At 49.7% G+C, this 26001-nt stretch overlaps 7 protein-coding genes across 7 annotated transcripts; 4 read left to right on the top strand and 3 right to left on the bottom strand.

Moving 5' to 3' along the window:
• The first annotated feature begins 113 nt into the window (after window positions 1-113).
• Window positions 114-2729, top strand: TGME49_276880 (hypothetical protein). Its single transcript, XM_018781755.1, has 4 exons — window positions 114-2168; window positions 2239-2257; window positions 2310-2429; window positions 2678-2729. The coding sequence occupies exon 1, from the start codon at window positions 1089-1091 to the stop codon at window positions 1479-1481; it is 393 nt and encodes a 130-aa protein (XP_018635181.1). The 5' UTR covers window positions 114-1088; the 3' UTR covers window positions 1482-2168; window positions 2239-2257; window positions 2310-2429; window positions 2678-2729.
• Window positions 2730-2754: 25 nt separating this feature from the next.
• Window positions 2755-3270, bottom strand: TGME49_276870 (hypothetical protein; the record flags this gene model as incomplete). The annotated part of the gene is made up of 1 exon (XM_002370394.1): window positions 2755-3270. One exon carries the CDS (start codon window positions 3268-3270, stop codon window positions 2755-2757), a length of 516 nt encoding a protein of 171 aa, XP_002370435.1.
• A 621-nt stretch (window positions 3271-3891) lies between these two features.
• Window positions 3892-10746, top strand: TGME49_276860 (hypothetical protein). The gene is made up of 2 exons (XM_018781754.1): window positions 3892-7917; window positions 9594-10746. The coding sequence occupies exon 1, from the start codon at window positions 4193-4195 to the stop codon at window positions 5744-5746; it is 1554 nt and encodes a 517-aa protein (XP_018635182.1). The 5' UTR covers window positions 3892-4192; the 3' UTR covers window positions 5747-7917; window positions 9594-10746.
• TGME49_276850 (hypothetical protein) lies at window positions 7995-9101 on the bottom strand. The gene has a single exon (XM_002370392.2). It carries the CDS (start codon window positions 8924-8926, stop codon window positions 8612-8614), a length of 315 nt encoding a protein of 104 aa, XP_002370433.1. The 5' UTR covers window positions 8927-9101; the 3' UTR covers window positions 7995-8611.
• A 259-nt stretch (window positions 10747-11005) lies between the features above and the next one.
• TGME49_276840 (hypothetical protein) lies at window positions 11006-11842 on the bottom strand (the record flags this gene model as incomplete). The annotated part of the gene is made up of 2 exons (XM_002370391.1): window positions 11006-11455; window positions 11759-11842. 2 exons carry the CDS (start codon window positions 11840-11842, stop codon window positions 11006-11008), a joined length of 534 nt encoding a protein of 177 aa, XP_002370432.1.
• A 5301-nt stretch (window positions 11843-17143) lies between these two features.
• On the top strand, window positions 17144-19144 carry TGME49_276830 (hypothetical protein). The gene is made up of 2 exons (XM_018781753.1): window positions 17144-17905; window positions 18959-19144. The coding sequence occupies exons 1-2, from the start codon at window positions 17520-17522 to the stop codon at window positions 19080-19082; spliced, it is 510 nt and encodes a 169-aa protein (XP_018635183.1). The 5' UTR covers window positions 17144-17519; the 3' UTR covers window positions 19083-19144.
• A 27-nt stretch (window positions 19145-19171) lies between these two features.
• On the top strand, window positions 19172-21026 carry TGME49_276820 (hypothetical protein; the record flags this gene model as incomplete). Its single annotated transcript, XM_018781752.1, has 3 exons — window positions 19172-19222; window positions 20305-20446; window positions 20731-21026. 3 exons carry the CDS (start codon window positions 19172-19174, stop codon window positions 21024-21026), a joined length of 489 nt encoding a protein of 162 aa, XP_018635184.1.
• Window positions 21027-26001: the final 4975 nt, after the last annotated feature.

Raw genomic sequence — 26001 nt, forward strand, 5'->3', positions numbered from 1 at the left:
ACACCCTAACCCACAGCCCTGGCGGTTCATCGACTGCAGACTGGATCGGAGTCAGCTGACCTGGCAAGACAATGAGGAAGCCTCGCAAAGGACTGGAAACTAGATAAGATCCCTGAACGTCCAGTCGTTGGGGGGTGAGTTCCCCGATTGACTTTGATCGAAAACAGTTGGCAACAAGTGGTGACGGGGCGATCACCACCGTCGAGTTAAATCTTCCATTTTGCCTGCTCCTGATCCGAGTTGCTCTACAAATTCGTTCCGCGGTGAAACAGACTCTTCTACGGCAGAACTTTGTATTTTAGCTTCCCAGAGTCTATGTGCTTCCTAGATGCACCTAAAAATCCCAACGTAAGCGATGAAATTGGCGCAGTGCATGTCGATACGGTCCAGCATATACCAGGGTCAATAATATGTCAACTAGCGGCAGCGCCAGTCCGGAAAAACGGTTGCACTACAATTTCAACTCCGCTATTACCGCTACTGGTGGAGTTTATAGCATCGGCTGCAGCGTCTGTAGCCTCTGGCAAAACAGCGAATACCAATTGCCCAAAAGTTTTTTACGCGAATCATACGTGGAGACGCAGTGAAACATCCTCGTTCGCAAACAACTGCACGGCGTACCCCCTTATTTGATCGATAGGTCTAATATGCGCGTTTCCATGTGCTTGTTTTCTTCACCCTAACACGTTCTATGCTGTTGTATCTGTATTATCACTTGCTGACGTAGCGTTATCTTGAATACACCAGACTGCCACACTGGCCTTGTTGACAGCAAGCTTCGGGCGGCGACACTCATCGGTAAATGCTGCGCCAAAATGCATCATGCTGGCATCGCCGAGCCGAATGCGAACTAGCTTATTTCGTTATGATCGCGCCTGCACCAGTCGTCGATTGTGCTCGTATGAAACCGCCAGCATAGGCGGCCCTGCAGTAGCCATGGCTACCAGCGAATGGTTGGTAAACCTAAGGCAAACAGCCTTCACACTTCTGCTTAGCTGTGCGTTGTCGATATTCTCTGCAGATTGTTTTGTCACCTCTTGCACAGTCCTCTATAACGACGTCTGCTGACGTATTCTAGTAATAGTATCATGGCGGACCAAGCGAGAACTGCGAAAGAACAAGCCATGTCCACAGCGTCTTCCGCGAAAGAAGGAGTGTATGACGCCGGACTTGCGGCCAAGGAAAAAACCTCTTCCGCAGTAGAAGAGGCTGGGGACTATTGCTCCAGTGCGGGAATGAAAGTCGGTGATACGGCGAGCAACGCAATGGAAAATGTCAAGGATTATGCCCACAGCGCCGGAGAGAAGATCGGCGACACTGCTGCCAACATCACAGAGGGCTCTTCAAACACCGGCAAGTCTGCGATGGAAATGGCAAAAGATGCTGCCAGCGCTACCGGCCAGAAAATTAGCGATGCGACGAAGGCTGCCAGAGACGCGGCTGCCAATGCAGGACAGAAGATCAAAGATACGGTTTCTTGATGAACTTTTGCTCCATGTTTTCCCTCCTCCATATGCTGTGTAAAATGCAGAAACATGAAGAGATGCATGCTTTGAAAACAGGGGTGAAGGGGTGCACTACGGTACGAAGCTCTGGTGTGAATGCAGGTGAATTTCTTCTTCGCTGCGTGTGTAACCTGTGGAAACCTGCGCCGGCCGCATTCCTCCAAAGACTTTTCACAAAAGTCAGTCTCACATGACTGTTCTATCACCCTCCAAAGTCACAACTGTTTTCACGGTCTACATGAGATGCAGGGATTTCTTGATACACTGCTCCGTACGATAATCTGTAAAGCCAATCCATTTGTACGACTTCGTTCAGGCGGGCTCGTCTGTTCAAGTGCACGAGTAAACTTCTTCCAACACGATCACGCGTAGGTACAGCCATGCCGCACCAGTCGTGTCGTCAGGGACGTACTCACAATTTGACACCACGACCATCTTTCAAGTTGACGTCCAATGTTTTTCGCTTCGGTGTCTGTTTCCTCTATTCATTGAATCCAGTAGCATTAACCGGCTGACAGGATACTAGCGTCCAGTCTATATCCCAGATATCAACATGTTTAAAAAAACACTTGTGCAGGCAGCTATGATGAAAAGCAAGCTCTCTGTGGGGGCTACGTGGCTTCGTCAATCAGTGCTCTCTGAGTGGAAGACCGTCGGCTGAAGGTGGGAAATAACTCCCGACTTCTTGTGTGATGTTGCACAGGTGGGCAGCCGATACAAAGTGCACTCAAAGTTGCACAGATTTTCTACAGGTTCGGCAGCAAAAAACTATGAGATTCCATTCTATGGAGCACGCGTAACCAGAGGCAGCGTAGAAGTGATGGCAGAGAGGTTGGATGATCGAGAGTAACTGTTCGTCCGTCGGCACGCCTATTTGCCATGCAATGGCCTTACAACGACTTTCTTGGATCTCACGAGAAAACGGTCTATAAACTCATAACTTCATCACTGCATGCTCCACAAAATCTTCGCCTCTCCACAGACACATGCGGGTCATATTCCATGATAAAGAGTTTGTTAGCCCAACAGTAGCACATGGATATATGCAAGTATCCGCGTGTCCACAGTAGGCTGGGAGCGACTTGGTAGTATCACAGTCGAATTATGCGTAGTAAGCATTTCTTCATGATCGCGACGTTCACACCGCGCTGGATCTCGTATACGCGAACAAGCTGTAGGTGGAACATAATTTGCTATAATCCTTTCCCTTTATGGCAGCCCAGCGTTCACTAAGCTTCCACGATTCATTTTAATTGCTTCTGTGCTTCCCCATTTGTACTGGTTTAGCGGCATCCTCACTTCTAACAACTCTTGCCACATCCTCGGCAGCTTCTTTCGGTGTCTGGCCAGTTAGCTCTCGACCGTACATTATCGCATCCTCGCCGATGCTTTTGAATTCATCGCTCATGAGATCACCACTGCCTGGAGGACTCAATGCAGCTTTTGGAGTCACATGCTTGACAGTGTCAGCCACACTGTCCATTGAATCCTTTAATTGCCTTCCGGCGCTGCTCGCTGAATCAATTAATGGTGTTTGTGGGGCAGCATCTTTCGCCTTCATACCAGAGACTACAAAAGCCTGCTTGCCTTTTTGCTTAAGAGCTTGCGCATTATCGCCCACGAAATCACTGACAGATTTCGCCTTGTCCTTGACTGCCCCCACCGGTTCCGCCATCTGCTTCGCAATGTTCGTTGCCTCCTGAGCGACCGATGTCAGGCGTGTTTTCGCTGCGAACTTTGCATCGAGGGCCGCGTCCTTGGCCATTGCGAAAAGGCTACCGTTCCCGCCACCTGTCAAACATCTGGAGAAAGCCCTCATTTTTGGGGTTGCTATGTCACAATGGTTGGATATCTCAACGCTAAAAGCCAACGTTTGGCGGAACATCAAGGAAAGATGGCACGTGCAGAGGAGCACTTAAGTCTTAACAGCGTGGAGCAACAACAAAAATGAGGATTTTTGCTGAAGGCCAGCCAAAAATTTGAGTTTTGATCTTGCTCAAAAAGTTGATGATACAGTCACTGATCGGCAACAATATCTTGGTGTCACTGCCAGTGTAATCTCGAGAACATCATGGGGCAAAATCGTTCAAACGAGAAAAAGGCTAACCTTGGACGGGCGCGCCTGGCGCCTAGCGACTAACTGTTTGGGTGTTGGGGACTTTGCAAGTCGACAGGCCAGTTCCGCGTACCAAACTGGTCGAGTGATCGTCGGGCTGATGAGGTGATGTGGCTGATTCAGTTGACTGCCTGACGAAGCTTTGAACAAGCCAGGCTTTACCGTTTTTTGGCCTTCATAATACACCGCGTAATCGATTCATCTTCCACTATGAAGGCTACCCTGTATCGACTCTAGGGTTATCGCGAAGCTTTGAACAAGCCAGGCTTTACCGTTTTTTGGCCTTCATAATACACCGCGTAATCGATTCATCTTCCACTATGAAGGCTACCCTGTATCGACTCTAGGGTTATCGCGAAGCTTTGAACAAGCCAGGCTTCACCGTTTTTTGGCCTTCATAATACACCGCGTAATCGATTCATCTTCCACTATGAAGGCTACCCTGTATCGACTCTAGGGTTATCGCGCTATCTCATTCGGTTATTTTTGCAACGGGAAAAACTCTTACGTTGGTTTCAAGAGTATCTCAAATTCTACGAATGGTAGAAAAAGAGCAACGCAGCAAACAAAAATGGAGTTTTCTATCAAGAAGACGATAGTCGTTTTTACAACTGCCGTGTACATTCTCGTTTCTGTTTCAGCTCATGAAACAGCCGGACAAAAAATCTGGGACGGCGTTGTCAAAGCCGGACAGGCAACCGGTGCGGGGATTCAATATGCAGGAGAGGCGGCGGCGAAGTTGGGCAAGGAACTAAAAAATGACCCCGTCAAAGCAATAGAAGACAGAAGGCAGGCCGCAAAAGAAGCGGCAGCTGATTCACTTGGGACACTCAAGAAGCGTGGCCAGGATGCGGCAGAGGAGGCAGCAGAGACGCTCAGCGCTGTCAAGAAGCACACTGTAGAAAACGTTGGTATGACCAACAACACAGCGAAGGAATGGGCTAAAGAGTCTCGGGAAAAGATTGCGGACAAGGCTGCAGAACTTCAGCGGAAGTTACAGGAATCCGGCGAGAGTATAAAGGATACTGTCTCAGACTGGTGGACCGCCGGACAGGCGATTGTAAAGGATAGTCTCGATGATGCAAGCCAAACTGCAAAAAATAACGCCGCGAAAGCAAAAGAGACAGTCTCCTCCTTGTTAGGGACACTTTCAGAAAGTGCCGAGAAAGGGGCAAATGCAGTGAAGGAGAAGTCGGCAGAAGCAGGAGGAAGTCTGAAGGACAAAGGGTCGTCATGGTGGCGAAGTGCGAAGCAATCTTCCGATGAAGCTAAGGCAGCTGCAACTGATGTCGCGGACAGAGCCAAAGAGGGAACTTCGTCTTGGTGGAGCGATACCAAAGAACAGGCGGCTGACGTGAAGAAGCAAGCAGAGACTGCGGTGGACGAGGGAAAAGATAGGATTTCTTCATGGTGGGATTCTGCGAAAAACAATGACAATGGTGTCAAAGACATAACAGGTGGTGTTGTTAGCAAGGCCAGCCAAGCCATTTCATCGTGGTGGGAAGGCGCAAATGATGAAGTAGAGAGATCCGCGCAAAGTGTTGCAGATATCACAGGAAAGGCTAAAACAGCCGCTCCATCCTGGTGGGAAACTGCTATGGGCAAGAAAGAGGAAGCGAAAGAAGCTGTAGGGAATGGTAGCACTTCCTGGTGGAGAACTGCCACTCAAGCAACAGACAACGCCGGCGACGCTGCGGAAGAAGCAAAGCGGCAGGCGTCTACATGGTGGGGCAGTGCAGAAGATAAGGTGGCAGACGCAGAGGACGTCGTGAAGAGGGTGGCTTCTAGCTGGTGGCGAAGAGGTGGACAGGCCACTGACGATGCTAAAACGGCTGCCGTTAAAGCACAAGACCAAGCGAATGCTTGGTGGAGCGATGCGAGCGACAACGTTGAGGAGGCAAGAGAGTTAGCACAGCAAGTAGAAGACAAAGCGACTGAAGCCGGTTCTTCCTGGTGGAGTAAATTAACTGGTGCCACGGAAGATGCTGGAGTTGATGCCAAACTGAAAATTGCTAAAACAGTGAAAGATCTAGGCGAAGACGCAACTCATTTGGCTTCTAGTTTTGAAGAAAACGCTTCAGATGAGAAAAGGCGCAGAAATAAAAAAAAACGGGAGGAGCACTGACTGGAAAGGATAGCGTCAGCCGACGACGAAGCGCCATCCTGGCAGTTACCACTTAGTTCGACCTTTACAAGATGCTCTTCGTCTGATGTGTCAGCTTGGCAGGTGTACAGTGGTATCAGTTGTTGTTCAAGTCTAGTGCTGTTTTACGGGCGAGGTGTGATGGGATCGCCTCGCCCGTCACCGGTTTGCGTCAGTGGGTTCAGGTTGGTTCAGGAGATCGATCTGTCAATTTTCCCTTTCTAGTGTTTGATGGCCAAGTGTGAAGTGAGCTATTGGTCTGCGGGCGAATGTTTTTCACGGTCGAGAACGTATCCTTTTGTTTCGGTCGACGCGCGTATAATGTAAGAGTCACACGGTTACCAGCAGTCGACTGTCGACAGCCTCTTCACAGGCTTAAAGAATCAACAGTGATCAACAACACCCTGTCAGATCGGGCTTCGAGAGTGGAGACCATTTATCATGATGTTTCAAACAGGATCCTGGAGCGGTCAAGAGTTTGAATTAGGCTGAACTGTTACACATATCCAAACAGCGAACGGATGAGTGACGGGTTTAGTCTGCATTCGAGAGCTCTTAGAAATTAGCCCGCGCTATGGAAGGTCTACGTCCTATGCTGTATTACCACTACCACGATCGATTCATGCCTCCACCTCACCCTGAGCGTTTTGTGAACCGTTTGTAGGATGAGTGTGATCGCTTGAATCGAGTGCTTAAAGGCATGGTGAGCCACTGTGGTTGCACGTAGAAAGATGATACAGACGCAAATATGCTTTGCTGGCGGTGAAGCTAAAGAAGCATCAGGATTAGAGAAACATGATTACGCTACCATAGCTAGACTGCCTTCATGTACAAACGATCGAAAGAGTACAACTTTCACTGCTGTTATTATTCAGTTGGATGTCTGAGTCACAGAACTCAAAGGCGGCGTACAAGTATCAGGCACTTGGTGAACCGGAAGGAGCAAACCAAAATGGCTATGGAGACACCTATACAGAACTCGACTCAGCCGTCTGGTCGAGTTCGTCTCTGTCTGAGCGTGCTTGATATGCATGCTCACAAAGATGTCAAAGGCGGTGGGGAGACATACAGGGTTGTACTGCAGATCGAGGCCGCTCAATGATGTGGCAATGCTGACTGGATAATATAACTGTCTTTGAGCGTATCGATGACAGTGGAGTGCAACACAGTAGAACTCCCCAGCAGTGCAACTAGTGGAGTCCCAGTGGAGGAAATTAAAAAGGAAATGCACAGGAATCTCCGGGCGAATATGGTAAGTCCGAAACGACTTTTTGAAGTACTTCTGGTCGTCATATCTTGGAACTGTTTGTGGATGCCGTGTGTGGTCCACGCTACATCCTCTATCGATCATACAACTGTCGGAAGGTGCGCTGAGCACAACAGGTTTGATAAGAGAGAGAGTTCTAATCCTCGGATTGTATACCCGTCCCTAGGTTACTTACTGCAAGTTTTTATGAGATACAGAAAACCGAGTTCACTGACTGCTGTAGGCCACCACTTTCCCGGACCGCTTACGAGGGTTAAAAGTGTTGGATTTCGATACTTTACAACATTAACGTTATTCTACATCGGCTGCGTTCCAGGTGTAATATACGGATTACTGGTATCATTCGTCTCAACGGTGAGAGAAAAACACTACTCGGATGCTAGTATGATCAGGACCATCGTAAAAAAGTTGATCACCTCAAAAACGGCCTATTCCACAAGCACCTCAATTGGGAGAATAGCTACTACCTTATACCTGAATACTGGATTTGTTCTATGCCCATGCTAAACCAACACTGGTACTGACTACAGCTTCCAAGCAAACGCAAATACAGGCAGGAAATAGGAATCCTACACTTTCAGCTGTTGTAGATTCCATTGGGGTGATGGTATACAGCGTTGAAAAAGAAGTTGGTTGTCCGTTTCTCATCGCTGAAGTCATATTCAGAGAGTTTAAATGGTGGTTGACTTTCCTTTTTTCTTCGGTTCTCAGTGCATGGATACCAATCTTGAAAACTGAAGCTTGACTCCCTATCGCACATTTTTACAGTGGAATTCCTACAGAATATCGAGCCCAATATTAACTTTCAATACTACGCAGTTGAACAATGCAAATATCCTTGTTATGGTTCTATACCAAACCTCCTACTGAGGAGCTTTAAAAACCGGTGAGGAGAGTCCACAAACTCAAAGCAAAAACCGGTGAAGTGCCGCACAGATGAATCGTGGCTTCTTGACTAAAGGTAAAGCCTGCGGCAGAAAAATCCGTTCTCGGTGATTCGTGTGTTCGGTGGAGCATTCCATCATGAAGTTTATTGCGACCTGGCTCATCTTCCGAAAAAAAAACTTTTTCCGCCGACTCACCAACAAATTTATCTCGACGATTTACGACCTATGTGGTGTAAATGTTATTGGCTTCCTGTGGCACGGGCATTGGCCGTTTGTTTTTGGCAGACACCGTTCTAGATTGCACTGGGGAAAAAAGATTACCATAAGCACCATCAAGTGGGCAGTAGCTGGTAGAACATTTGGTGTTGAGCGTTTCTTTCAACTCAAAACAAGACAGAACTTACCATAAGGCTCAGTCGAACTGTGAAAGACAAATTGAACAACAATGTTTCGAGAAGATACATTGCGAGTTGTGGCGTAAGGCTGTTTTCAATGGATTGCAGAGTCTCGTGCACACTCGACGAACACCTGAAGTGGTCGATTGGGGCGCCCGAAAATTAGCACAAATCGCTTCGATAAACGCAGATGAGCACAAAAAGCTTGTCAAAAGAGTACGGCCTCTTGATCCTCGTATAAAGAACTATGCTATCCTCATCTCACACGATATGAACTGCACTTCTTCACGAAAAACATCTAGCCAAGCTTTTCTTGAACCTTGGGGTCCTTCGAGACAGCTTCTGATACATCGCGAGCCGCGTTAGAAACGCCTTGGCCTATTGAAGCGGCAGCTTCCTTAGACGCGTCTTTTGCTTCGTATGCTTTTTTCTCTGCAGTGTCGCCGTGATTCTCTCCGCTGATATGCCTAGTCAGACTAGCCACGCCCTCGCTTGCAGCATTGTAAGCGTCCACTGCTGCTCCTTTCGCAGTCTCGCCAGCAGTAATGACCGTTTCTTTAGCTCTCTCCATGAGCCCTTTGCTTTGTTCCGCGTGTGAGTGCTCGGTCGCCATTTTGGAAAATGATGATACAGACTTCTTAAAACAGAAATTTATGAATCGTCTGACAGCTAAACAGGCACTGAGCTGTGAGAAAACAATTGCTGAAGGTGTTCTCGCGAAGAAGCCAAGGCAGATAAGTGAAAGTGATTCACTCCGCAGAGGAACTTCAGTTCATGCTGCAGCTTATGGTCAACAATGCACGTAAGTCCCGCGTGGCTTTCAGTCCGAACCGCTAGCTGGCCGACGAGAGAACGCGAGCGCGTCTTCGCACGTTGCTGTCGCTAAACGTTTTTCAGCCACGCTGGCTGGTCTCGTACAAGTTCCGGCACACAGCCGCCAGAGCAGCATGAGTACCTCCTTGCAGGTGACGGACTAGTGACAGCCGGCGTGGGAAGACGAGCGCAGGTAAAACGTACAGGGGCTGAACAAGATTTGGTTTCACTTGGTCAGCCCGAGGAGACACTCGTGATGTTAGGGAAATTATGGTTGACGGTTGTAAAGACTGGGTTTTCGGTGTGGTAAAACCAGCCACATACTGTAGCAGTACGCATGTTCACTTTGTACAGAGACGAAGGATGCGCAAGCGAAAGTCACTACAAAATAAAATGTCAGGATAATCAGCTTCTCTCACAGCAAGTCTGCAGAAAAATAACACTGAAGTGATTGTGGTATGTTGCAGAAAGTGTTGCTACAGGACTCAAAAAGTAGTGCCTGCAACAGTCAAGATTACTCCTACCCTGCAAGGATTCAGATTTGGAGCTGACTAGCGAGGAACGCCAGTTCCTTCTTAGGTGTGTCGACACACCAAGGATTGCTCGCCCTTTCAAGATGCAAGTTGTATAGTGCCGTGGGAATGCATGTGTTGAGCGTCCGGGATATAAACGATCGAACAGGTAGAGTACACGCTTCTTCCACTTCTTGGCCTGATCATTATTCGAGTCAACGGCAGAGGAAAAAAACAACAAACAAGCCTCCCATTGGCAGCTCATTCCCAGAAGCTGGGAAACAAACAATTATGGCAAATCCGCAACAGGACAAGAGCTCGGCACGCCAGACTTATATTCGTAGAAATCTGCCACCAATTGTTGGGTCCACCCTTATCTGATTCATCAGTGTTGCTGGCTCATCCGTGCCATTCCAAGAGATGGCGAAAGCCCCATACAACTGTCAACAAAGAACGCGTGATGCGACGCACAAGAATCAACATTATTCCACCCTGTCTCCATATCGCTGCTATGTGAAACTCGATATCAGGCTTACTCTAAGGACGTCACTGAGCACATTCAGAAGGCAGTGCGCCAGTATCTTGCTTATTTCCTGTAGCCACAAGACGCTACGAGAATGACAGTGCTTCATACCTGCGTCAAAGCTTTCGATAACTTCTTGGGTCCAACTTTCTGGATCGCAATGCGCAGATGCGGATTCACGTAGGTGATGATCTAGGGTGGCGATCTCACGGCTGGTACATAGTTGAGAGAGAGTTACAAGGGCCGATGTGAGTCGATGGCCAGTATTGTCCACTCCACAGCAAGAGACCGACCTCAGACACTGCCGTGCCTCGACAGCCCGAACCGTCCGCTCTAGTAACAGAGCCAAGGTCTGCATACAAGATCGTCAAACGAGGGGTTTTTTATGCTGTCACGTGCTGTTTGAGCCTCAACAATGCCAGGATGGGCTTACCCACAGCTTAAAATCACATTCCTTGAGAAAGGTGAATTTTATACGCCTGTGGACAGTGAGCTACAGATCTGTGCGACTCTCTGTCGGGTCGGACTAAACTGCGAGAATTACTGTGGAATACAGATGCATCAACCCGTATGTAACTGCTGGTCCAAAAATGGCGATGGTGCCTCAGGTGCCCTCACACCACCTAAAATGTAGCAAGGTCGGCGATGAAATTTAAGTCTCCAGTGCAAGGCGAAGACACCTTTTCTGAACCCATGATCAAAAACACTTCCTTTCTTCACTGATTGTCTGGTTTTTACAATGATTGTCCTGCTGCTTGGTTCTGCTTTTGTATTAGAACACTGCAGTAGTGGATAGGTGTATCCCTACGGTAGTTCCAGCTGTCGCGGCTGTATGCTTCAGCATTTACATGGGTGGTGTTACCTGAGAAGAGCTGGTGTCACCGTAACCCCTGAGGTGTTCTCTCTCTAGCAGAGACTGCTGGTACGCTTCATTGTCACCCACACTACTGTCTTCGTCTGCGCCACCGTGTGCACCGCTCCCCTGCACCCGATCTGTTTCCGCCGACCCTCCTTCTTCGTCCCCAGCTTGTACACCATTCTCCACTTGAGACTCCAATTTTTTCTTGCTAGCTGTTTTCGACTTCTGAATCTCCTCAGAAAGCTGCTCGAGAAGGAAATCAGCTTCGTCAGTAGGGTTCACTGGGGATAAAGTTGTTCTGTTATCCACTTGAACAGACAACTTCTGTAGGGCTGTGCTGCCGCGACTCTCAAGCATGAGCGCAATGCTCCGCAGTCCATCGTGCCCTACTATAGGCAACGCCAACGCTTGTAGGGAGCTGCGCTGGGAAATAGCCTAAATCGAGGAGAAATGGGGACGTGAAAACTGCAGGTAGATATGTCAATGTTCCCGCGGAGTCCCGCGGAATGCCCATAAACACATAGGAACCAGTACGACAACAGGAATCGTACGGCACCATCGTGTTCCCCCTCAGACACCCTTCTGAATCTTGATGCAAATTCAGAATGGAGGGAACGTACTTGCTATACCCAAGCAATTCCTCTCTAGTGCAAATCACATGCAGATACACGGGGTCCTGTTGGCAATGCGAGGTACTCGAGAAGAAATAGGTAGACGTTCTTTCGACAGACAACTTACCTGACACAACTGTGAGACGCCGTTATCGGAGACCCCTGTCCTCGAAATGTCTACACTGGAACCGTTGAAGTTTTTCTCCACCATTTTTGTAAGGCCACCCATTCCTATGTTGCTGAAACATGCATTTCTTAAGCTCAACCCTAGTACCGATCAATACAGATTTCCAACAAGCATAACGTCTCATGTTTAAAGCATACAACATCAGGCAGCATTTTGTGGTGCTCAGAAACACAAATGCTCTTCATCGGGCAGCATTGTTAAAGCGGTAACGATGTCAGCGTACTATTTTTGGCGACGAAGGGATAAAATGGGAAACGGTCCCTTCGGCTTTCTTAAGCGTTCACCAGTTATGTCTCCGACTGTTAACTAGACGCCAATCGAATAACAAATTCCACCGGCCACTGATGTCGCGCAAACAACTCAAGGGATCGTTACATCAAGCCCTTTAACTCCCGTCACACCGAGGGTTACGTGCTCTCCAAACCCTAACAGAATGGCCTTGCCAGGAATGGAAGAACTTCAAACTCAATTCTGGTCTAACAGGTTGAGCGAATTGTTACGTGCAACAACCGAAGTGTAGTAGAACATGTTCCATTCATTTTCAACGCTAATTGGCCCTTAGCTGTCAATAACATGACTTGTGGTCTTGTATCGTGGAGAATTAGGTGCTACATGAATCCCTAGAGGAATAGTCCACCAGTCCTCACTTGCTTCTCACCTGAGAATCTCTGGTTGCTTGATAATGCTTCACACCACGAGACCAGGTCGGTACCATCGAGAGGCTGACCAGCGAAATCGACGAAACCTGTAGAACTCATTTTCATTTCGGTAGCTATTTTGAGTTGCCCTGCGTCGTCCCTGTATACAGATCTCTGTGCAACGTCCGCCGGGTAGCCTGCGTCATTGTAATAACCAAATTGGAGGAATCTGTAGAAATATTGAATCCGTCTGTGTGAAAATGTGTGTTTCACGCGCAGCTGCCGCAGCATATGCTTCATACGCCTGCGGAAGCCGAACGACCTTCTCTCTGTCATGACGGAAACACCCACGTCGAATTAAAAGCGGACAGGCCCGAATAGACATCGTGTACGTTGAGGGCGACCCGAAGGGGCGGGATCCTCACCAATGACGCCGGAATTCAGCCTGATCCTGTGGATGGTAAGGCCTACATTGGAAACCTTATTCAGTCTACGAAGTGAGAACGGTGTTTCCTGGAAGTAAGTCCGTTTATCTGCACCTGCGACTTGAACATCAGAGTTTATACTGCTGGTTCGTGTTAACTGAGGCTGATGCAGGTACGAGTTCACGATCCCCTGATGTGTTGCTCGGTTGTCCGACTGTTGACGTACAAAAACAAAAAATTGTCACGAGAGAAGTGCTTATGTCTCTTTTTGAGAAGGGAGCTTTTGGAAGCGCCCCAGTTCACTTGTATGTCTTGTTGCGACTTATCCACCGTGCGTGTCGAACGAGTCTAGTAACACATGAAGGACAATTAGCGAGATGTGTCAGGATGCATTTGAACGGAAATGCCCAATCAACTGGCACGCTCCACGATCAGAGTCCGCATATTGTAAGAATCCGCAAACAAGAGAATCCAAGTGAAAAAGAGAAACGCAAAGATATTCCTGTTTCTGGTATCCACTTGGGTGGTTCGCCTAGGGTATGCAAAACACTCTATATTCACCATAGCCGTCATTTGCTTGTTGGAAATATACTGATCAAACTATCACATGAGCGACCTCACTGCTCTTTCTTTCCCGGCGCTGTACACAGATGCCCAGTGGTTACCCTGAAAAGATCTGCGGGGCCGTCAACGGGACTGGCATCTTTTCTTGGGGGCTTGTAAGCAACGCCAAGAAGCGGCGCATGCCGACTCAGCCTGGAAGAAAAGCAATTCTCGCCAAGAGACAAAAACTGGACGGGCTTTTACAGGCAGTTGCAAGCATGGCTTTCAGAAAACCTGCCGCGTTTCTCAGCGATAAAAAACTATAATATTCTACCTACATCCGGCAGTGTCCAGAGTTTACAGTGGTGGGGCCTCTAGGAGCAAACCAGGAGATACCCGGACACAAAACAGCGTGAAAAAACAATGGTGATCCTGAGAACGCAGCTTAGTAAAGGTCAGCTTGTCATTCCGTGGAATATGAGTCACGGTGCTGTCGCTGTACAGGAACGGCGAGGGGCGGAGGTACCTCGTATTCATGGCGTGGGTGCAAGAGGAATAAAAAGATAAGGTTGCTACCAGCTGTCCTCAGTGGGGCTTGTATCTCACTTCAAGAGATAGCGCGAACAGAGAGGAGTTCAGAGACAACCTGTCTTCAGGACCAATATCGCTGTACTCCGAATGATAATGAGTAACAGGTAAAGTTCGTGTGGTTCTCTGAGCGAGGCGGACGTTGTGGCACAACCACATGTGTGCTAGCAGTTTCCCTTTTCAGGACACTTTTTGTCACTCCATTTAGTCCTGCCGTACCGTCGGAGTACGATGGTTCCTTCTGGAAAAGTTTAAGACATACAAGCCTACCAAGATGCACCGGGAGTATAGCAAAACTACGCAGCGTGCGCCGATGACCGAGAGAGTTTCACATCGCCTACCTGCGTGGACGGACGATCGACAACATGTCACCAGAGGGAAAGTGAAGGCGCTCAACGCGAGAGATTACCGAGGTCACCAGTAGAAGCGGGTGTCGAGGAAGACTTGCGTACTGACAACAGCAGCATCAGATCTGTCGCGACGAAGCTGCTCGGACATGCCGCTCGTTTCCTTAAACTGCATTCCCTCAGTCAGATCTAGAAACAGCGCCATAGTGTATTGGCTACACGGTAGATGCACGGGAATCTGCGTTCGATGCTAAAAAGTGTCGCTTCAGACACACATGTGCAAGGGAAGACGGACAAGCCCCTGCAGCAGTGTAAGGAGATCGAAGCAGGAGACAGGGGGGAATCTGTTCCTAGATATTCCCTCCGAGATTCAGCGACTTCATATAGTGGGGCCGCAGGATTCATGCGGGGACTGACTCCAGGTCAACAGAACAAAACACCCAAAAAGCACATGCTGTTCAGAACGTCGGAGAACGCAAGTACGCGTCTACGAATGGCTCTCACAATGTCCCTATTTAGAATCAGTCATTCAGTTTCCGGTTCCGTGCTGTGAGGCACTGGCTGTCTAATATATGTTCAATATAATACCAGAAAATTCACTGGGACGCTAATGACTACTTGGTGATTTAGATGCGCAATCCGTAACCATCTCAAGGACAGCGTGTAAACATCGATATAGACTACGTCAACCTAGGCAATCGCCGCGTTTATACCCACATGCACCGAACGGTAGTAAGCGTCTAGGTGGATATGAATGTCCAATGGCAGGTACACGTGCAGATGGGCGTGTAAATTCTGCGTTTGTAGTGTCTGTATCTCATAACTGAAGTCATATTCAATATCGTATCTCTGGGTACACAGTATATACATATATATAAGCGTACATGGCATGACTGTGTCCTGTAAAGCTTCACTCGACTGTATGGTTGCACGGGGCACCTGTGTGATCCTGTGGCGTTTGTTATTCGCATCCATAAGGGTTAGCGGATACAGCCCTACGGAGGCATGCTTTTTGATTTTTACTTTTCCGTTGCGGCGAGTGTCTCTCGCAAGTACGTCAACGTTTCCTTAGGTTACCTCGAAGCTTGCAGGATCCCGTTGGCAACGTTCTGTTGAATATGTGCATCTCAACCATGAAGTAATCTTTAGCGTCCTAGCGAATCTTCTGAGATTGTGTTGTACGACTGTAAGGGAGTGCTGAAGACATCACCAAAGGTTGCGGTGGAATAAATTGATTGAAAAACTCACCGTAAATCCCTTGGGGAAAGCAGGCACCACATCCACGAATAACTAAAAGGGTGTTCAATCCTGACGCGTAACTGAGTCAGGTAGTCTTAGACAGAGGAGATGTAGGCGTGCACCTAGCGACCCCAGTGGGCAAGAGCAGAGAACAGGCGATACACACGCAAAAACATACGCTACCGCAAACGGGAAAATTTACGAAAACGTTTATTTATGTATACATAAACACATGCGTGTGTACACCCGAGACAGTGTATGACCGGAGGTGGCAGCAGGTAACTACAGGCAAATCCTGAACATCACGCACGGGGCGACAGGAGACAGCAAATCGAGTACCATCTGGTGCTGAATATTCTCAAAGCACCAGACCCTGTCAACACTTGAGAATGAGTCTTCCAAGAGTGTGGCCACTACTGACTGCCGCTGGATTGTAGACCGGGGGCATGGCTGTATGCACCCTTGTCGGAAATACGAGCCCCCCACTTCCAGCATCACTATGGAAACTTTGGAGGGAACATATCGCTTCGTTACGCAGCCGTAGCAAACATGCATCAAGCGAGACTTCACAAACGCTATGTGTTGAATGCTCAGCTACATTAAAGAGACAGCACGTCAATGAAGGAAAATCGAGTAAAACAGAGCCCAAAAATACCACATTGTTGGCTTCATTACCACTGTCGCACCACATTAAAAGAGGGTCCCGAGAGGGACTTGCCGTAAAACACGGCAAGCTGAAGGTCACCTGCAGGGGTAAAATGGTATCCGTGTGTGACCTTTCCGATACACATGATAGTAATCGCAGTTTTGTTCGGCAGGCTTTGTTCTTGGATACACACACGAACATATTTTTTGCTGGAACGAGGGAAAATTTTGCGACTAGTGTATGCGGAGTTTGCGAACACACCATTAGAGAAGAAGTGTCCCTCATTTTGAAACTGCTTTGAAGCGTATTTTGACAAGCAGACACTCTTACCGTGACCACTGTCCGCCAATCATGGGGGAAGGAACCAGGGTCACCCGCCCTAATGCTGACAAAAGGGTGAAGGTTTGTTTACATTTCAAGACAGTTAAAAAACTCAGAGGTTTTCTTAATTCAAACTGCTTTCAGGCAACTCACACCGTGCATAACTGCAGACAATGGGGGAAATAAACTAGACATCGTTGTATTCATCGTCCGTATTAGTTACCACACGGGGCTGCTACATTGCGCGATGGAACATAATGACGTGGGGGATTAAATATTTAGCGATTGTGTTCGGTTAGAGGCTTTGACGTTCTCCGATGTTGTTTCACCGACCAGCAAACGAGCGCCTCTGTCGCAAGGCAACGAAAAGAGGGTAAAAGTATCACAGTTTCTAGTCGCCTCAACGGGTACCCGATCGGGATGCACACCCTCCAACAGCTTGCAGCGGGGCCTCCCACAATTGACAGGTGTGAGCGGCTCGACAGACGCGCAACAACGCGCATGCGGTCTTCCTGGTTCGGTAGTCACCGTACCCTTGTGTGTATCGGGCAGTGGCACATTCAAGTATGACATATTCTCAGACTTTCCAACCTTCGCTCTGAGGAAGACTAGCTCTCTGACGAATATATTAGGGGATCATTCTCCTCATATTTCCGTATTCCTCTGTTTTTCCATCGAACCAGAGGAGTGTCAGAAGGGCCTCCGACGGTACTCTTCTTGTTACAGTGAACTTCTAACGTCAGTAACCGCGTCTTCACAAACTGTTAAATAAAAGCTTTTCTGGAACCCGTCTGGTCTTTCCCTATCAACAGGTACTCATGAGAGTCACAGTCGACCTCTGCGCGGACGCTGCACACAGGTGGTCACTTTGTGGCACACACTTCTTCAGATATCTTATGCGAAGTCCAGATTCCATCATTGATCTCTCCTTCGTGCTCTTATCCATCTCAAACCATGGTTCCTGCGAGTCATCAGTCTGGCTCTCCTGGGCGACCGAGCCACGGCATGATGGGACCATCTGTTTTTCACAAGAGACTCCCGTGCCGACGGTTTCAGCGCGTGAACCACAAGAAGAGTCCCCAACGCGCACATCTACTTTCTTTCCATGTTTTTATCACTATGGTGGTTCTTTCTTTTCTGGTGCTTGCCGATTTCTCCCCAAAGTGGGCCTTCACAGCTGGGTCCGGCGTCACCGAGCGTAGAGGGTCTGTTCACGTCAAAGAGGGCGACTCCGTGCCTTTCGAAACGAACGCAGCGCGAACAAAGCAATATTTCACGCCAATACGCTGGAGAAGTCGCCGTCGGAATAAGCCGTTAGCGATGATATTCTTGGCTTCTCTGTAAGTAGACCTACGTCTTGATTGAGGCTTGAAACTGCCTTACAATACTTGTATATACACTGTTTTATGCTGTCGGTTCGGCAGATCACGGTGTGAAGCTAATATACCGCCAGAAGTCGCATGTTCCCACCGATGTGTAGCGTTGCCCATCGCCTTCCGAATATAGGGTTTTGCATACCTATTCCGGCCACGGAATTGGTTTTCTGTATATGCGTATGTGTTAGACTCGTAAATCCTCTAGACAAGAGTGAAGGGTAGAGGTGCTCCTTCACCTCTTCCCCTTCTCTGGAACGGCTGCTGCTGGGACATGGTATTTGCAAAAGTTATTTGGAGCAATAGTGTGTTGTGAATACTCATGTTCTTCCGCAAGGACACGGGTATCACCTGTGTCTACGACTGGTAACACAGTTGTTCAGTACTCACGAGTAATGCTTAATGTGGTGAAAGGAGTGGATGCGATCCAAAATGCCACCTACGGAAACGTACGAATGGTAACAAACCTTCCTCGGAGCGCCCCCGTTACAAATAGTTGGACAACCCTTTAGTCTCATCCTTCCATGCTGGCGGTACCTCGGCATCGACGAGCACATAACCGAAAGATGGTGTATCGGTACTCTCTACTGATAGGGTGGCATTTTAGCAACGCGTTGAAAACATACAGGTACCTGAATGCTGAAGCCATCCTCTGACCTTTTTCTCACTAATGGATCTGAATATGTGGACAACTCAACACATCCCAAATTGCAAAGAGGGCCCACTTTTCCCCAAAGCGTCATACTTAATATTGCGAGTGTCACACTGGTAACTGCCTCATCTTGCGCTCTTCTTCGAATCATGCGCGTGTAGACGGCGCTCTGTGACGCTTACATGCTTGTCATTTGCAGTTGTTGTGCAGGCTGTGCTGTAGGGGCAGTCTCTTGAGTCAGTACCGCGAGCAACCGCCCTCTGCACCACAAGTTTGCCCCGAGCAGATAGGAAAAAAGGACCTGCTCCATCACCCGCTACACAAGCTCATCAGTTGTGCATCTTTCCTGTGTTGGTGTGACCGTGCAGGGCTGCACTCGGTGGCGTTGCTGTTGCCTTGCTGACAGAGAAACAAACCAAGCCCAAGACAGGAGAACCGAAGCCATTGCCCGTTGGTCCTCGTGAGACATACAACTATTCACAAATTGCTTGACGGATGTGTCAGCGCAGGAATAAAAAACTCGGCTGAAGAGTGTACCCAACGGTGCGGCAGAGGTGGATCTGCGGGATCCTGCAGTATTCATGACGTTTCGAGCGATCCCGTTACTTCCTGTTCTCGACAGGGACAAAGACGTAAGTTGCATGATACACACAGAAAGGTGTTTGTTGAGGCAGCGGTTATAATCCCACACATAAATCATCGATCATAGTGCTTCCCTTCCAGTGCATTTTACTGAGCTACCTGCATCAGCAGTTGCTTTCTACAGTTGACGCACCGCTTGCCAAGTTTCTTGGACACGACGCACTCTCGCGGACTGCGAACCGTGCACTAACATAAGGAAGCAATGCAACTTTAGACATCAAGCGAAAAAAAGGTGTCGACTCAATCAGGAAACGAAAAATTTCAATCGTGAAGGTTCAGCGTCCTAAAACATGCGTGTTCCCAATCAGAACACATGTAAGGCAAAGATAATGGCTCCTAGCGGTGGGGCAAACGATCCTGCAACAGCTTCCTTGGCTCTTTTCAACTGGAAAGAGAAACCCACTTGCTGGCCAGTGGCAGGAAGGGTCACTAACCGTGGGGTACGAAGTGAGGTTCTGGGTCTGGCATCGTACAGAGCAGATGTGAACTAATTCCACATGGCCGAGAATAGGCACTCGCTTGGTTGGTGACTGGGCACAACTTCTCAGCTGAGTTGTACTCCATCACGATGCTCTGGCAGACAGGTTAAAACGCTGGATGAGGTACAGTGGTGATTTGCAGTGCTTTGAACGAACGTAGGGCAGACGAACTGGACTTGCGAAATGGAGTATCGTCTGTGCTTATCACTATGTCTACAGATGCCACAGGGCAAGGTGACACCAGAGTGACCTTTCAGTAAAACCCCCGTTATTCAGTTTGAATAACTTGTTGATGCAATCGCCAAAAGCCGATTCGCTAGAATCACAAGTGTAGGCGCAGGCAGTCCAGTTGCGCCTGAGTGAGCGTATTGCTGTTGCCCATTATTTTGAGGATGCGCCGGTGACAGCGACATGAACTATATTTGTCAGATCGCGCCTGTGAAAAAAGCGAACCAGTGTTCATCAGAAAGCAAATTTCTCTCGGGTGCTCGGTGCCATACTTTTCAGGACAAATAAACGTTTTTCGGATGCTGGTGTTCCTCCACGTTCCTTTCAGACGTTTTGAGTAGCAGTCTCGATGTGTGTGATTTCAGGCACCCCGGCAAGAAGTAGAGCCAGCAAGGCGCCACGTGAGTACCCATCCTACTTCGGCGATGCTGTTCCTGTCGATGCCGGTGCAGTTCTGCCCGGAACATACTGGGGCGTTATGTCGGAATCAGCGTTGCCACATGACAAGTGAGGCTAGGAAATATGTGAAGAATACAACTGCGAGCTGTTGCGTTTCAGATGAAATGCCAGCATCTGCCCATGTGAATGACAACGAATGGAAATCTCGTTGGTGTGCCGGCTGGTGTCCTTGTAGCAATCTTCGAAGTTGTTGTAGGCGGCCTCAGAGGCATCGTAGACCTCTGTAAAGAAGCTGGAGTGTTATACTTTGTGGTGTACTTTTGCCCTTAGAATCAGAAGGTACGTCTTTCGCATGGTTCTGCTGGCGGTTGGCACATCTCCTGTGCATTCAGTTGTTGCAGGTTCCATGATGATTCATTCTCACCCCCCATGCATCGACTGCAGCGACACATCGGGTCAGAAATCCGTACACAAGGAGTGCAGAAGACTCTCCGTTGGTGATGTAAGATGCCGGCATCTGCTTTATCCAGACGAATATTACCTCAAGTTCCTCGTTCCACAAATCAGTGAACAAGTTGATCATAACCAGGCTGAGCGCTCCCTAATTTTGTTATCGGGCTGTCTATCTCGTGCTCTCCGCAGGTGGTTTTTGGAATGGCGGCCCTTCTCGCCATTGGATTGGTCGTAAGCATTATTGCTGGCTACATGACTTTCCCTTCAGTCTTAGTTTGTTAGCATGGCATCTCTTAGAAACATAGGTTTTATCTACTCGTCAGTTGCTTCAGCAGTGTTGCAAAAACACGCCGTGGTTGGCTTGTCTCTGTTTTATCCCTTACTGCGTCCCAGCTCGTACGTTACCTACGGAACAGAATAACTCAATTTGCATAGCTGTGCGATCACGGTTGAGGTTATCCATCAGGCGAAGATTCTGCGCGCTTGATCTCCGGCGCGAACCCGTCCTCACAAGGACTACTATCTGATTCACACTTCAGACGAGTCCTCTTGGAATGTTTTGCTTCAGTTCGTTAGCAGAGTAAGCGTTAACACCTTTTGCTACGCGTATTTTTACCTCAGTGTTTGGAAGGGCTTGACGGAAAAGGAACCTTCAACGAGTAGCCATTTGGGCTAACGAAGCAAACACTGAGGTTCCCGGCCCGAACCCTGCTGCGTCTGCAACGTGAGCGGCAGCCACCGATTCAAATTACTGAGCACGGCGTGTGGGAGGAAAGCGTCGAGCAGCTGGCGGGCCCCGCTTGGTCGGACGCCGTTCCATGACCAGCGGGACCATCTCAGCCAGTGCCATACTATTGAGTGCATAGGAAACCGCACTGCACTAATGTTTGCACTAATGTTTCGAGTGAAGATAGGGAATACACACTTCGCTTCGCGTTCAAATAACATGCTGTTAACAGTCCCTAACAAAACTAGAGCTAGTTCGAAGGGCGGGAAGTGATTTCAAGAGCCCCATGGGGGGACGGGATCCGAGGCTGCATTCTCATGTTGTTGACAGCGCTCAAACAGCGTTGGCCTAAAACGTTTCTCAAGGAAGTACGACTCCGTTTGTTCTCGAAAGCGGTTTTACTTCTATTGACTGCGGGGATTTCAGGCTTAGGCGGCGGCACTCAGTGTGTGGCGTTCTGGCTTTGCTTCTGAGAGGTGTCGTTCGCCGAGTGTACTGGTGTACTTAAGTGTGCCTACTCGATGATGGCGGTGCTGTGCGCGTCTGCCGACAGAAAAACACGGCGTTGTAGCGGGGACGGGGTAACACCACTGTACATCATAACTGTTACGTGTTTACCGTTTGTAGATTCACTTTAGATGGGACGCGTACAACTGGTATTCTGGTACTTCCCTGCCGTCTGATTACGGCCCTATTCCGGAACACTAGCACTGAGGGTTCCGTTCCAGTAGGCCGGCATTACTTTCACAGACACCTCCAGAAAAGACTCGTTTCAGGTGCCCCCTTCAGGCTGCGTCTCCGCTTGGCTATGCGACAGCCAATTTTACGTTACATATCAACCGTGCAGATCTATGGTTTCATTGTGGGGAAAATTGCCTGCACTAGCTTGGTTGTTCGCACACGTGGAAACCGTTCCTGATTCTCAAAGTTCCATAAGCGGCGACAAGGTATCGAGAAACATTTAGAAGGCCTTTGTGGTCGTTAATATCAAATGCATCAATCGGAGTGGCCGGTGACTCTACGTCTTCACTGAACTCTGCTGCGGAAGTGGGTAGTTGCACACCGTGGGTTCATTAACCATTGCTATCGGTCTCGAGCCGGCATTAAAAGGCGGTGACAGCTTTGTGAACACACAAGGCAGATTGAATGCAGGCTTGTAACATCATGGATGGTTGCTTAAGCTACGCAAAGCGTGGTGCCATCACGTGAGCGGTGCCGTTGTTCTTAAGTGTTTCCTCACACATGCAGTGAGTGTCCATATCCTGGTTATGGAGATGTGCAGCATCTCGTTACTTAATATGGTCATGGGGTTAGGTGTGCAAGGGTATATGTCACTCTACCTGGGGATCCGCTGGTTCAGGGGTCCGGCACATCTACGCGGGTATCCAGAAATGGTGGTCAATGTGACTTCGGGGGCCGAAAAAAAACTGCAGGGCAGAAACACTACGCCCCGTACTGTAGCGTTTTCCTGGCCTCCGGTAGTGATTCTTTGTTCCACCACGCTACCGACGGACATTAATGTATTCGATTATCAAGCTTGAGCCCTACATGCAGACACAGCCGAATGCGCGTATTCATACACTCATTCCCGCAGCATCGTCTCGTGTCCAGGGGTACCAGATGCACACCGTATTTCCATATGGTGCCGAGACGCCACCACACCGAACGCTGCTCTTGATACCGGGTCCACGAATAAATTATGCGTTGCCGCGAAACGATGGAATCCTCAACCAGAAAAAACAACACAGCCATACGTTGCCCCTAATGCCGGCGACGCGCGCGTGATCGCGGAGACGCGACACGCTTCGGGTGGAGGGTTTGGACGACGATGAAGAGGGTCGTGTGGCAGACGAGGTGGAACAGGCATTTGCTATTAACTTTAGGGGATCCGACGCGGTGTGCCGTTGTGTGTTCAGGAGCCAATGGTGAGTTTCAATCCGTGGTTGTATTGTCCACTGTTGGTCTTCGTCGTCACACAAAACAGCTGCGCGGACGGAGGCAGGGCTGTGGTGACACTGACGAGTCCGCCGGGAGTGAAGGTGGGAACGGGTAGTCGGGCGGCGTGGAGCAACGGTCAGGAGGATAAGGAACCTAGGTCGTGTTGGCGCTTCACGTGGCTACACAGGGTGTTGGTGTATGTGGCGGGGCATGACGAGCGACTACCAAGTGTCGTCCCTTTGCGGTTGTGCTGGCCGTGAGAGTTGGGGGGGGGGGATTAGGTGGAGATTGGTTGTCTGAGCTGGGATGGCACCGGCGTTGGAGGAAGCCACTCAGTGACTGGAGGCAAGCTGGAAACCGTTTGTTGGGGTTGGTTGTATGGGACATGCGTCTTGTGGGAGGTTGTTCGTGGAGCAGGGCAGGAGGTGGCTGGAGGCAGTGGCGGAGAGGGAAGTGTTGTATAGTAATAGAAGGAGAGGATTTCGTGGACTCGCGGAATAGGCGCGCGTGATTGCGGTGACACGACGCGCTTCGGGTGGAGGGTTCGGACGACGATGAAAAGGGCCGTGTGGCAGACGAGGTGGAACAGACATTTGCTATTAACTTTAGGGGATCCGACGCGGTGTGCCGTTGTGTGTTCAGGAGCCAATGGTGAGTTTCAATTCGTGGTTGTATTGTCCACTGTTGGTCTTCGTTGTCACACAAAACAGCTGCGCGGACGGAGGCAGGGCTGTGGTGACACTGACGAGTCCGCCGGGAGTGAAGGTGGGAACGGGTAGTCGGGCGGCGTGGAGCAACGGTCAGGAGGATAAGGAACCTAGGTCGTGTTGGCGCTTCACGTGGCTACACAGGGTGTTGGTGTATGTGGCGGGGCATGACGAGCGACTACCAAGTGTCGTCCCTTTGCGGTTGTGCTGGCCGTGAGAGTTGGGGGGGGGGGATTAGGTGGAGATTGGTTGTCTGAGCTGGGATGGCACCGGCGTTGGAGGAAGCCACTCAGTGACTGGAGGCAAGCTGGAAACCGTTTGTTGGGGTTGGTTGTATGGGACATGCGTCTTGTGGGAGGTTGTTCGTGGAGCAGGGCAGGAGGTGGCTGGAGGCAGTGGCGGAGAGGGAAGTGTTGTATAGTAATTGAAGGAGAGGATTTCGTGGACTCGCGGAATAGGCGCGCGTGATTGCGGTGACGCGACGCGCTTCTGTTGTCAGTCACGTAGGACTGTGTGGGTTTGTCGGTGTTGGGCGCAGGCTGTGACAGTAAGGATCAATTCGTGTTTCGTGTCTCCAGGTTGTCGACACTTGCGCAGAGTGGGCGGAGGTGAGAGGTGTGAAATGCGGTGTGTGGTTTCTCGTTTTGCGTGTTGATTTGAGGATGGGGCCGGGGGTTGGTTGTGCGTGAGCGACACTCGATTCGAGGTCAGACTGTCGATGTGAGGGAACATTTGAGTGGCACGGATAGCGTAGCAGTGCACGCGCTGGGAGCAGGACGACGAGGCGAGGGCAGAGGAGGTGGATTGGCTGGCGAGTGTCGGAATGTGTATGAGAGAGAGTTGCCGTTCTCATATGCGATAGGCGGAAGAGGAGGGAAGCGAGAGAGAGAGTGTGTGTGTGAGTCTGTGTGGGTGTGTGTGTGTGTGAGTCTGTGTGTGTGTGTTGGGGGGGGGGCGGGTTCGTAGCGGCGGTGTTCGCCAGAACGGTGAACAGGGTTCGTTGCCAGGCAATCCGTGTGATGCCGACGAGGCGCGCGTGATCGCGGAGACGCGACACGCTTCGGGTGGAGGGTTCGGACGACGATGAAGAGGGTCGTGTGGCAGACGAGGTGGAACAGGCATTTGCTATTAACTTTAGGGGATCCGACGCGGTGTGCCGTTGTGTGTTCAGGAGCCAATGGTGAGTTTCAATCCGTGGTTGTATTGTCCACTGTTGGTCTTCGTCGTCACACAAAACAGCTGCGCGGACGGAGGCAGGGCTGTGGTGACACTGACGAGTCCGCCGGGAGTGAAGGTGGGAACGGGTAGTCGGGCGGCGTGGAGCAACGGTCAGGAGGATAAGGAACCTAGGTCGTGTTGGCGCTTCACGTGGCTACACAGGGTGTTGGTGTATGTGGCGGGGCATGACGAGCGACTACCAAGTGTCGTCCCTTTGCGGTTGTGCTGGCCGTGAGAGTTGGGGGGGGGGATTAGGTGGAGATTGGTTGTCTGAGCTGGGATGGCACCGGCGTTGGAGGAAGCCACTCAGTGACTGGAGGCAAGCTGGAAACCGTTTGTTGGGGTTGGTTGTATGGGACATGCGTCTTGTGGGAGGTTGTTCGTGGAGCAGGGCAGGAGGTGGCTGGAGGCAGTGGCGGAGAGGGAAGTGTTGTATAGTAATTGAAGGAGAGGATTTCGTGGACTCGCGGAATAGGCGCGCGTGACTGCGGTGACGCGACGCGCTTCTGTTGTCAGTCACGTAGGACAGTGTGGGTTTGTCGGTGTTGGGCGCAGGCTGTGACAGTAAGGATCAATTCGTGTTTCGTGTCTCCAGGTTGTCGACACTTTGCGCAGAGTGG

Source organism: Toxoplasma gondii, chromosome XII (assembly GCF_000006565.2).
Source record: "Toxoplasma gondii ME49 chromosome XII, whole genome shotgun sequence".
NCBI lineage: Eukaryota > Apicomplexa > Conoidasida > Eucoccidiorida > Sarcocystidae > Toxoplasma > Toxoplasma gondii.

Coding starts and splice junctions, on each gene's coding strand:
- TGME49_276880 (XM_018781755.1), top strand. CDS start 1,089: ATGGCGGACCAAGCGAGAACTGCGAAAGAACAAGCCATGTCCACAGCG.
- TGME49_276860 (XM_018781754.1), top strand. CDS start 4,193: ATGGAGTTTTCTATCAAGAAGACGATAGTCGTTTTTACAACTGCCGTG.
- TGME49_276850 (XM_002370392.2), bottom strand. CDS start 8,926: ATGGCGACCGAGCACTCACACGCGGAACAAAGCAAAGGGCTCATGGAG.
- TGME49_276830 (XM_018781753.1), top strand. CDS start 17,520: ATGGTTCCTGCGAGTCATCAGTCTGGCTCTCCTGGGCGACCGAGCCAC. Junction 17,906..18,958: donor ATGATATTCTTGGCTTCTCT/GTAAGTAGACCT, acceptor GTGACCGTGCAG/GGCTGCACTCGGTGGCGTTG.